General features: G+C 43.9%; 1 protein-coding gene across 4 annotated transcripts in view; it reads left to right on the top strand.

Annotated features, from left to right (window-relative positions):
• The first annotated feature begins 936 nt into the window (after window positions 1-936).
• Window positions 937-11,706, top strand: part of SPPL2A (signal peptide peptidase like 2A) — a 29,684-nt gene continuing 18,914 nt past the window's right edge. Inside the window, exons 1-5 of one of the 4 annotated variants that reach the window (XM_074155364.1) lie at window positions 937-1,108; window positions 4,732-4,851; window positions 6,108-6,290; window positions 7,115-7,204; window positions 11,280-11,413. In XM_074155364.1, the coding sequence (XP_074011465.1) occupies window positions 1,055-1,108; window positions 4,732-4,851; window positions 6,108-6,290; window positions 7,115-7,204; window positions 11,280-11,413 (581 nt within the window). In that variant the 5' untranslated portion in view covers window positions 937-1,054. The remainder of the gene's footprint in view (window positions 1,109-4,731; window positions 4,852-6,107; window positions 6,291-7,114; window positions 7,205-11,279; window positions 11,414-11,706) is intronic. The other 3 variants (XM_074155365.1, XM_074155362.1, XM_074155363.1) reach the window with 3 other exon arrangements.

Below are 11,706 nucleotides of genomic sequence, written 5' to 3'. Positions count from 1 at the left end.
AACCTTTTGTTATAGGCCATACTTTACTGTTTCATGTAATACTGTGGAATACTTGGGAGTCCTCAACACAGGAAGGACATGGACCTGTCGGAACGGGTCCAGCCGAGGGCCACGAAGATGATCATAGGGATGGAGCACCTCCCCTATAAAGACAGGCTGGAGAAGAGAAGGCTCCGGGGAGACCTCATAGCAGCCTTCCAATATCTGAAGGGAGCCTACAGGAGAGCCGGAGAGGGACTCTTTGTCAGGAGACGTAGTGACAGGACAAGGGGTAACCGTTTTAAATTGGAAGAGGGGAGATTTAGATTAGGTATCAGGAAGAAATTTTTTACTGTGAGGGTGGTGAAGCGCTGGAACAGGGAAGTTGTGGATGCCCCATCCCTGGAAGTGTTCAAGGCCAGGCTGGATGGAGCTTTGAGCAGCCTGCTCTAGTGGAGGTGTCCCTGCCCATGGCAGGGGGGTTGGAACTCGATGATCTTTAAGGTCCCTTCCAACTCTAACCATTCTATGATTCTATGTACTTCTTATTCTCTCTGAAGAGACCACTACCTTTGCTGTGCCTCTCCCCCCTGGCCCGGTCACCTCGACAGACGAAGTGAGGTGAAATACTCTGATTTAGGGCAAACACGACCCTTTCCTTTGATTTGTAACGGCGGTGGGGGGTTTCAGGTCGCGTTAAGCACCTCCAACCCGCCCGGGGTGGAGCTGCCGGGTGGGCGCTGCTGACTGACCGCCGGAAGGCACAAGGCAAGGAGAAAGGCGCGGGGCAGGGCCGGCGGTCTCCGGGATCGCGCGTGGGCCGGGGGCTCTCCTCAGGGCAGGCCCCTCGCACCCGGCCCGTCCCCCCCACGCCGTCAGCACCGCCCCGGGGCGAGGGGGCCGCGCCGTCCCGCTGCCCGCGCCGGCAGCAGTAGCAGCCGCCGCCATCGGCCGGGGCGGACGGAAGAGGAAGTGGCGCCTCGCCGGGAGCCGGCGGCGGTGAAAGGCTCGGCGGGGGGAGCCGGAGCCCGAGCCCAGCCGAGGCCCTTCCCCGAGCGGGCGGCGGCTGAGGACGATGAGGGCCGCCGGGCTGCTGTGGGCCGCGCTGTGGGGCCTGCTGCTCCCGACGGTAAGGGGCTGCGCTGCCCTCGCTGCGCGGGGCGCCGAGGCCGGTGCCGGGTGCGGGCTGGCGGTAGGGCCGCGGGTGGCGACAGGGCCGGCCGGGGGGTTCCTGTGTCCCCTGGAACCTCTCCCTGGGGGACCCGGCCCCGTGTCTCCCGTCCCCTCCGGTCGGACCGGGATGGGCTCCCGACGCCTCGCCGGCGGCGCGGCTCTGGAGCCCCCGGCCCGCTCCCCTTCCCCGGGCAGCGCAGGCCGGGCCCGGCTCCGGTCGTGCCTCGGCGGGTTTGGATAACAAACGCGCCGGGTGCCGGGGTAGATAAAGGCTGGTGTTGTTTGTGGAGGTATTTAAATGAGCGTGTCGGGGAAGGTCGTGGTGTGTGTCTGTGTCCTGGCTTTCGGCTTGTTCGCCTTCAGTGCCATTTTGGTTCCCGTGTGGGGCATCTTCTCCCTGCACGCAGGTGCCTGTTGCTGCGGGGATCTGTGGATCGTCTTCTGCCTCATGGAGCGGCGAAAGGGGGAAGGCACAAACCTCTGTCATCTGCTTCAGCAGTGTGAAGGGCATATCTGCCTTAAATGCTGCCCCGCTAAGTTGTTTTGGTTTTGTTTGTTTGCTTTTAACATAGTTTTTACCTTGTTTCGGTAAGGCAGTACTTCTCTGTGTAGGGACTCACCACAGGACCCACTCAACAGTCAGTGCACAGTGCAGTTTGTTAGTGCCTTGAGAACGCCGTTGGGTGAAGCAGCTTGTGTCTCTGCAAAGTGCTGCCCCGCTGTTTGTGAGCCCCAGGCAGCTGTCGTTGGTTGTGTTGGGGTTCCGAAGAGTGGCTTTACTCCTTACCCCAATGGTTTGCTGCTGCTCACAAGGGAAGAGGCTTCTCCTGCCCTCCTGTAAGACTCCAGGCCCCGTGTCCTGACTCTTCCTTTGCTCCACAAATGCGGTTGTAGCAGTGGTGAGCGTTAGAACCGGCTGTTCAGCCTCAAGAAGAGTGTCCTGAGACTAACAGCGCCGGGAGCTGGCGCTGGGGGAGGTAGTGGGTGTTCGGGGAAGGACCACTGCTGCTCTCTGGGCACGTTCCCCTGGGTCGCAATGCCTGGAAGGAAGGACAGTTTGTGTGTCACAGGGCCCTGGCAGAACTATGAAATTATACTTGTTCGGTTCCTGCCTAGTTTTTCACTGCCTTTTTATGTTTCTATGAGGTTTATGTTGTTACTTGCTATGCACAAAATACCTTCTCCCTGTTCTATATCTTTGAATTCCTTGTATGTCTTACCTAGATGCTGTGACAGATGTAAATGTAGGCTTGGTTTGGTCTCTGTCCATTGGTTCATATAACTTCCAGTATTCTACGTGGTGGGGTTACCAGTGCGCTCCAAAGCTCAACAGTCAGCCCAAGCTTCTATCCCTGCAGTGACAGGGGTGTGTTAGGAAAAATACAGATTAAGAGAGAGTATGAGATGCCTTCTTCTCTATTAAAGATATTATACAGGAAAACTATCCAAGAAAAGTTTAAAGGTGGTAAAGGAAGGAAATATGATGAGGGAACCAGCTGACAAAATTAGGAAGACGTTTGTTAGAAGGTGAGGGGCTATTGGGGATTGTCTGAACCCGAGGGGAAAGGAGGTGCTGATGCCCCTCTAGGTGAGGACAGTGGTGACGCCTCTGTGCTGCGTGGGAGCAAGTCAGCCCACGGAAGCAGGTTGATCTGTTCGGGAGCAGTTTTGTGGACGCACTTCCAGTCTTCTACTTAAGTAACAGGATTGAAAATGTGCTCCATAAGAAGTTTTTTCTTTGCAGCTATGGTGAGAGTAAGGTTTGTTTTATACTGTTCAGTGGCACAGCGGGCTGGAAGGCCACGCACCCAAAGTAGTAGCCCTTGTCAGTTGTGGAAGAAGGATACTGAAGCAATGAGGAAAAAAAAAAGTTCACCTGGATGCAGCAGGATTTCAGTGGGGGTGTTCCAAGTGAGGTGTAGCATTTCTCTTCATTTTTAACTTCTAAATGCTAATTAATATGTGACGGTAAACGTCATGCTATGGCCCTCCCTCCCCCCATCTCATGAGCAAGAATTGTGTTTCCTGATTCATCCCCGGAGAAGGAAGCTTGCCAAACAAACCATGCGTATCGAATAAGCACGTAATCACTCCTAGGTAGACTTACGCTTGTGTAGCATTAACACTTGATTTCTGGGAACCCAGAAAACACATATTATTCTACTTCATGAAGCAGAAAGAGCTTTTAATAGATGGAAACATCTGGGGTTTGCACCTGTTGGAAGCCTTTATTGCTTTTAATTTGCCATTAGCTTACGTTTCTAGGCAAGTGCACTTAAGAGGGAAGCTTGATAATTTTTGTGCTGATCGTAAATCATGGAACAACTTATTTTAGCTGACAGCTGAAGAACTGTCTTATGTTAAACAGTTAATGTGCTCAGGCCCTTTGACACAGTTCTCCCAGCAGATGTTCCTGCGCTATGGCCAATATAATGGATTCCTCTGAAGAAGGTTTTTTGCTATTCAACCCAGGCAGGCATAAACCTCTGAAACAATACCGTCACATGTTTTTCTTTTCTCTCTAGTTCTCACTTGCTGCAGAATACTGATACACTAGCCTGAGGAGAAATGCCGCTATAGTACTGCTAATGATTAGCATTGTTCATCTGACAAACGTTTGGGCTTTCCCCCCTTACCCATGCCAGCTTCTAGCTTAATATCTTAGTGTTCTTTCAGACAGACGTGGAATTTACAACAGGATTTGATTTCATCTTTCTTAATCTGTCCATACTTCCCAACATTGAGGTCAGTTTCTCTCTCAAGAAAAATGGTCAAAATGAGATCATCTCCCAGTTTTCTTGAGGTGACGCTTCTTTGAGTTACAAATGATGCTTATTTGTTTTCACTGCTTTGCGGCTGTAGCTACATCTAATCCTTAGTCTGTTCGTTTATCCACTTAGATACCTGACCTTTGTTAGTATATTGATGCTTGTGGAGAAGCAGATATCACTAAAATTATCAGAAGTATTAAAATTTGTATGTATTAGTAAATAACACAAAACATACTACTTGAGGGACTGTGAGAGTAATCTTACAAGACACCAGAATTTCCTTAACTACACAAATTCTTCTTAAAGTACATTAGTTGATCTCTTTGTGTTTAGAGTTATTGGATAAAATATATTCGAGGAATTGCCATATAATACCTTTATTAGTAGGGGAAATTTTAGAGTCTGCAAGGATGGAAAGACTTTAATCCACTTTTCCATTTACTGTTTTAATTGCTTTCTATGTAAAATGTTATGCTTTTTGTAAAGTACAGGATACAGAATCTGAAATAATTTGCCTGGGTTTTGTGATGGTATTCTACTTGGTGACATGAACCATACATGTAGCAAATACATAGTTTTATACAGTGACTTAATTTTTACTGTTTTTCCATCCTACTTTCAAGCTACCCATGTCTTGTGGAATCAATCATTATATAAAATAATTAATTGAATAAATTCCTTTTCTCCGAACAGCTTTTTCTCTTCCGAACAGCTTTTTAGAAGAATATCTGTATACTGATTGTAGAAGAATATCTGTATACTGGTATTCTGAACTTTGCTTAATTCGTAACTCCCTGGTTTATTGCAGGTGACTGCAGATGAGGGGATCCTGCATGCATCTGGAAATGGTGTGCCTCCAGTCACAAAAGATTACTGCATAATTTACAATTCCAATTGGGTATCTCTTCCAAAAAGCCTGGACAATGCTGTAAGTAGCTTATAATCACTCTGCCTAAGAAAACTAGAATGCAATATGAATTTGCATCTGCTATAACTGGTCTTAAAGATTTTGAGTTAAATAGGTGCTACATTGAATACTTACCTTTTTGGGTTGTGTGGTGTCCCCCACCCCCACAAAATTTCTATAGTAAATATTTCTGTACTTTAAAGTCAGCTTCTAAAGTTTACAAAGGTGATACTCTCTGTGCTTATAACTGGTTTTAAATATGTTTATATATTCAACTGATACTGTAATCTTTTTTCTTCAGGTATAATCAGTATGCCCAAGTTTTAGATTTGGGAGTAAAACTTCTGTTTATTTGGTTACAAAAATGTTGTAAACTTGTGAAACAGTTTTCTTACATTGATTCATCAGTTTGATGTTCTGTTTAATTGTCTTGAAAACATCTGGTGGAATAGGAGATTATCTGGAATGTATCATCATGCCATGTTTTCTGAGCCTGTGTCTGTGAGCCAAACTAGGGTGTGAGGCAGAAACAATTCATTATTTTTTTTTCTTTAGGCATTCTTCTTATAAACAGGAAATACTTCGTGTTTGGAAGTGATCAAGGCAGCCTTCTCTCCCTTCCCTCCTGTCATTCATTAGCAGGTTAACTCGATGTAAAACAGAGTAAAAATCATTTGTCTGCCCCAGGCATCTTTGCTGTGCTACTTTGGGCACAGAGATGTCTTGGCTAACTGAAGAGAACGGACAGAAATTCAGAAATAATTGTCAATATGGAATTGGACTTTGAAATAAGGATAGAAATATTTTTTCAATTTTTTTTTTTTTTTTTTAATTCTTTAGAAGTAAGATGTTATCAGGCTCACCAGCTGTTTTTGAACAAGCATTATACTTTGGAACTCTGGTTATGTTGAGTCTGTCAGTGCTCTTCTGGCTTGTGAAGCCTGGAAATACCCCAGACTGTACCCTGGATTCCCCAGAACTACAAGCAGTGTTTTTCCTATATAACGAGTTTCTTAAGTTTAAATTTCAACAACTGCTGTGAAATTGCATTTAGAAACAGTCAGATATTTCAGCTATACACTGGTCTAAATGTCCCTCAGTATCTCAGGCTGCAGAAACTGCTGCTCTGATTTTGTATTCCTGAATTAACGAGTCCTTTCTGTTACGCCTCTTTCTGGCAAACCTCAAATTGGGGAGCACAGTAATGTCTTCTAGATCAGTTCATGGTATCAGATTTCCGATTTTCATTGCGTTCCACTTCTTCCTCTTCTCTGCAGACATTCAGGACTCTGGAAAACCTGACTTCTACGGTACTCTGCAATTCTTCTGAAGTTCCTTCCGGCTTAATGAAGGACAAAGCAGTTGTGGTGATGAGAGGAAACTGCACTTTTTTGGAGAAAGCAAGGATTGCACAAACTTCAGGTGCTAAAATGCTGTTGATTGCCAGTAAAGCTCGGCTGGTAAGTTACATCATCCAGTTTTCATCTGTAGTGAAATAGTGTCTTACCTATTTGGTCCGATGCAGCGTTGTACAGGGTTAGCTGAGAGAAACCCTGAAAGCAGAGGACGCTGGCAATGTGTGGGATTCCAGCGTGAGCCTTTAGCCTTCCCCCCAGGGCGCTGCGCTGGCTGAGACCTAGGGGGCCATTCCGAGTTAGCTCTGTGCAACGATGTCTTATAGCGTCTAAAAGTATCTACAGCTGAATTGTATTTTTTAATCTGTCCCTTGAATCTTTAATCGTATCTCTGCATGCAAATACTTGTCTTTATCACTTCCTAATTTTAGTTTACTCTGAACTCCCTGCAGTATTAGGTGATACTGTTTTAGATGTGTGTGACAAAAATAAGCTAGGAAAATGTAATCCAATTTTGGAAATAAAGGAATTGTGAGATATCTTTACAGATGCTTCTGTTGCTTTTTTGTTCTCTATTACAACTGCAACATATACGTACAAATACTTGCAATTTATGAATTTGTGTGATTATCATGAAAAGCTAATCTTGTTTTAAAAGCATAGAGAATAAAAACAGTTTTGACTATCCCTTGTAATACTACAAAAGCACAAGGACTTTATGAATCCAGGTGTGTTGGTAGCATCACCTGTTTTGATTTAAGTACATCTGTCTTCATTGACCTTTTACAAAAGATGATGAATGAGCTTACTCCCCCCCCCAAAATTTAAAGCATAATCTGCTTTTGGGGATCTAGCTTTGCAAAGATCTTTGCAAAGATTTGCTTTGCAAATAGGCTCAACATACTTATCACTGACGCTTTCTCTTTTAGTCTCCCCTTTCAGATAACAAGACTGATTTTGAAGATGTGACTATTCCAGTTGCTCTTATAAGATATAATGACATAGTAGATATGCAGCTGGTGAGTAATATAACTTCAGCATATTATGGTTTGTATTTGTTTTTGAACAAATAAATAAAATAATTTCAGGTCAGATACGGATGTCTACCCGATTTGAACGTGCATAGATACTGCTTTCAGTTTCACAGAAGAGGATGGATATTAAGGCATGGAAGTGCTAGTCTTCCTATTTAGGTTAATTTGGGAAAATGATTAATTACAACACTAAGAATGGGAAACAGAATACCTAACTGGAGGAAGGGTAATCTTAGAAGTCTTCCTGCTAAACGAGATCAGCAGCCTTCCAGCAGACCTGTATACAATTGCAGATGCCTGACATACATCAAAAGGTGTAGCCTGAGAGGGCTGTTCTTGCAGCACAGAATTAGAGCACGGTATCTTTCAGGCAAGCAGTACCTTATCAGCTTGGATCTTGAGGAAGGTGTGAGGGTGTTTTTGTCTTTGCCAGATGATGAGCTCTCTCTTTATATAGCGTGATGACATCTGTTACAGAGCAGGTCAGCAGTATACTTTGACTTTCTGCTGATGAGTTCGTGGTGAGATGCCAAGTGTGTCTCATTAAAATGTGGCAGTTGTGGTATCTCCTACGCTTTGTAAGCAGGGGAGTTTATTTTGGGGTATTTGGAGTTTGTTCTCCTTGACATGTAATATCAGGATACACAATATTGCAGAGAGTTTTAAAGAAAACAGTCTTTTCTCTTCAGTGTGGCTTTTTCTGTTGCTATTTTGTTGTTGGTTTGTGTTTTATTTAGTGTTAAAGAGCTTTGCTAGGCAGGAGTTGCACCGCCAATAGCAGGGGCTAGCACTAACCTGTGTAGTCTTAGCTTCTTGGATTGAATTTGCAAGCTCACGTCACCATTTCTGCTCTTAACCTTCAGAGCTGCCACGGGAGGTTGTCTTAGGTAAGTATGCAAACTGAAACCCTGCCTAGATGTTACAGGACTTTGATTGTTTACTGTCTGTTCCCATTAAAGATTGGTTCTTGCCAAGCGTTGACGTTACTGAAGGTTTGTGATGACTGTCCCCAGGCTGCCATAGTCTTGATGAATACTGTGTTTTGTTTTGGGTTGCCCTCTGTCTTCAGATTTGTTCCTTCAAGTAAGACAAGTGTTCTTTCCTTAGTTGAGTGGTTTTAAGATGTGACCTATTAACATTGAAGGGAAGTAGACCAAGGTTAGATCCCTCATTGGTTCTGAATCTTCTCTGCACCATTTTATTGCCTGGTTTCACATGGAATCACTTCTGTACCGCTGTAGTAATTCACCAGCATAACTTTGCTAGTGGATTAGTGTGCCAGATGATGTCTCATACTGCTGTTGAAGCAAAGAATTCGGCTTTATCTTATAATGAGACTGCCTTCATAAAAGTAGCGAGGAACACAGCCTAGACTATGAGTGATCTTTTCCTAGTTCTGATGTAGTTTTGGTCAAAGTCTTCTGTCCTGTCACTGGCAGCTGTTGTTTTGAATGATATGTGCTGCTTAGAAGCAGGCAGCCATTGTATTCTTCCAGCTACGGTTGTATTTCTGTTTTAATTCTCTTTAAGGCTTCCAACTTTCTCCTTTTATTTAGAAGAGAGAGACAGCAGCAGACTGAGGATAGCTAGTTTGTCTTTCTACTTTTTCTTAGTAGAGTTTCTACTTTTTCTTAGTTCTTTTCTTCATCTCTGTTAGCTTTCACCATTCCAGTCAGGTTTATTGTGAGCCTTGATGGCAATAGCAGAGTGTTAGAAACCTCTGTAAGTGGACAGGTCTCTTGCAGAGCTGTTACCTGATGCAGTGTGTTTGATTCTAGTGCTCCCCGTGGTGGAAGCAGAGAGTTCTCAAGTTTCTAGTAGAGAGCAGAACAATAGGAACAAAAGGAAACAATCACTCTTATAAAGTATAATTCACATTAGAACCTAGACTTATGAAACTTAAGGGAAAAACTGGAATAAGATGTGTTGGAATTGAATACTAAAAATCTATAAGCCTTTAGGTTTCTTGGGTTTTCTTGGCACTTTTTTTATATCTGTGTTTTGGTTTGTTTGGGGGTTTGTTTTTCTTTACGTACAGGATGCTGTAATTTGAATAGGTTGGGGTTTTTTTGCCTTTATCTAATGCTGTGTTCCACTTCATACAGCTGCAATGTTTCACTAGAATTTAATTTTCTTTTTTGTTTTTTGAACTTCCATAACTTCAGGCAAATGAATGATTCTGACTTCTTTAGCCTGCAGTAAGGTTAATATCTGTAATTAGATAATTCGGATGCTGAAATGAATGAGCTTTCTTCACATATGGCCAGTGTATTCCACTACACTACTCGACTTCCCATTCAATCTCTCCACTGCCCGTTTGATCTTCCCGTAGCCAAACCTGCCTGGCATGTTCATCTCCTGTCCTGCTTTTATCCCACATGCAGCCTGTTAACAAATCCATTTTTCTGCGGCATCTCTGAAGTCTCTTTTCACTGCAGGATTGCTTTAGATGCCTTGACTGACTACAACAGCAAACCTTTCTTCCCCACCACCTTCCATTTCCTGTCAAATTATCATCCTTTCTTTGTTTCTTAAATCTCACCTTTCGGTCAAATGGAAGCATCTTGGGTTTGCTTGCAAGATTTTTGTACAGTTTGGTATCAGTTATGTCTCTGCGCTCCCGTCTTCTTCAGTGTCCTTCAGCTTATTGATTTTTTTTTTTTTTTTACTCGGTTTTACGGTTTTTAAGTTGTGTGAAATTGCTTTCTTTTCTTTTTGAATCCACCTCAAATCATGCTCATGTAAAGCTGTTAGTACATAACTTTCTGCCACCTTGAGTTTTCAGTGTCCTATCTGAAGCATTGTGCCTGTATCTGAACTGTGAGGTTTGTGGTTTCAAGAGCTAGAGGTAGCCCTCTGCTGATATCTCAGTGGACCTGTGAGTTTGTCAAGTTGGTTGACTCAGATGTGCTTTCCTGCAGAGCAGGCGTCTTTGATAGTACCTGGTATATTTGGGGGATGAAAAGCATTTGGGCTGGAGGCACAACTTCTCAGAAGCGTTGGAAGAATGCAGAGAAGTACCATTTTGCCTTGTGGTATCTGTATGTTTCCACAGCGGTAGTAATAGGGTTGTTTTCAAACCTGACCTTCCTGAAAGGCAGTGTGGAAAGCATTGCTTCTTCACAGTGACTGAGGCAAATATATGGGATGTCTTGTGCAGTAAGTTGATGTCGTGGTTTCGGCTGAATTTACCAAAACCGGACCGACAGATGGCCCTTCCCTCCCCTGCCCCCCCCCCCCCCCCCCCCCCCAAAAAGAGGAGAGAGGAGGAGAAAGGGATAAAGGAGATTCAGAAGTTTAGAATGAACTAAACTACTTTAATGAAGAATTAATATTAAAATAAAAATAAAGAAGAAAATAATGAAATAGATACAATATATACAAAACCATATCAAGCTCCCAGGATGACAGTCACATCACCGGCAGGCACTGGGGAAGTCCCAAACTGGACTCAGTGACGAATGGGAACTGGATTCCAGCTCTGGAGTTAGGAACACATGGATCGGGATCAAAGGCAGATGAACAGACGGAGTCCTCTCTGGACGTCGGCCATCGCAGGAAGAAGTTGACCCTTTGATCCCTCAGCTTTTATACTGAGCATGGGGCAGATGGGATGGAATACCCCAGTTGGTCAGGTTTGGGTCACCTGTCCTGTCCACTCCTCCCCACCGATGTGACCCCTCTACGTTTTTTCCGTTTCCGACCCTCTAAGGGGGCAAATAACGAAATTGGCTGACCTTGGTTGTTATAGCAATAAGTATAAGCAAGGGCCTCCCTGCATACCATTCCTTGGCATGGAGCACAAACATTGGTCTTATCAATCTGAGAACGAGCAGTTTTCTCCACAATATGCCGTTAATTTCAGAGAGTGAGAGGAGGCCTAGCTAGGATGTAAAGTTACAGAACAGAAAATTGGTTCGGTTTTACTTCAAACCGGGACAGTTGAAAACTTGCTCTCAGCATTATGTAGAGCAGGAAATCATGATGTGCATCTTGTTGGAAAATAAGCAATGTAATTTTTCTGTTGTCCTTATGAACCAACTTGTATGTTATTTTTCAGACGCTTGGAAATGAAGTTGATGTGACTCTGTATTCACCACCTCTGCCAGAGTTTGATTACAGTATGGTTGTCATCTTCCTAATTGCTGTGTTTACAGTGGCACTAGGAGGCTACTGGAGTGGAGTAGCAGAACTGTAAGTTTGTTAAATGGAACTGCTTCAATTACACGGGCTACAAATTTTGTGAAGACTGTCACTATGATCAGTGAGAAATTATGTTCTTTTAGGTTGGTAGTTAAAAAATTGGAAGATCTAGGTGCAATTAGCTGCGTTGCCATGAGATACTTGAGCACTGCAACCTTTGAAAAACCACATAGGTCTTTGAGGAACCTTGAGTAGCAGATTGTAAAAGTCCCTGGAGAATAATGCAGCTCTCGGGAGGAAGAATGAGTTAACATTTCAAAAAATTTCCAAATACCCTATAACTA

This window comes from Numenius arquata, chromosome 11 (genome assembly GCF_964106895.1).
Source record: "Numenius arquata chromosome 11, bNumArq3.hap1.1, whole genome shotgun sequence".
In the NCBI taxonomy this organism is placed as follows: domain Eukaryota; kingdom Metazoa; phylum Chordata; class Aves; order Charadriiformes; family Scolopacidae; genus Numenius; species Numenius arquata.
This window is presented reverse-complemented; position numbering and strand designations above follow the sequence as displayed.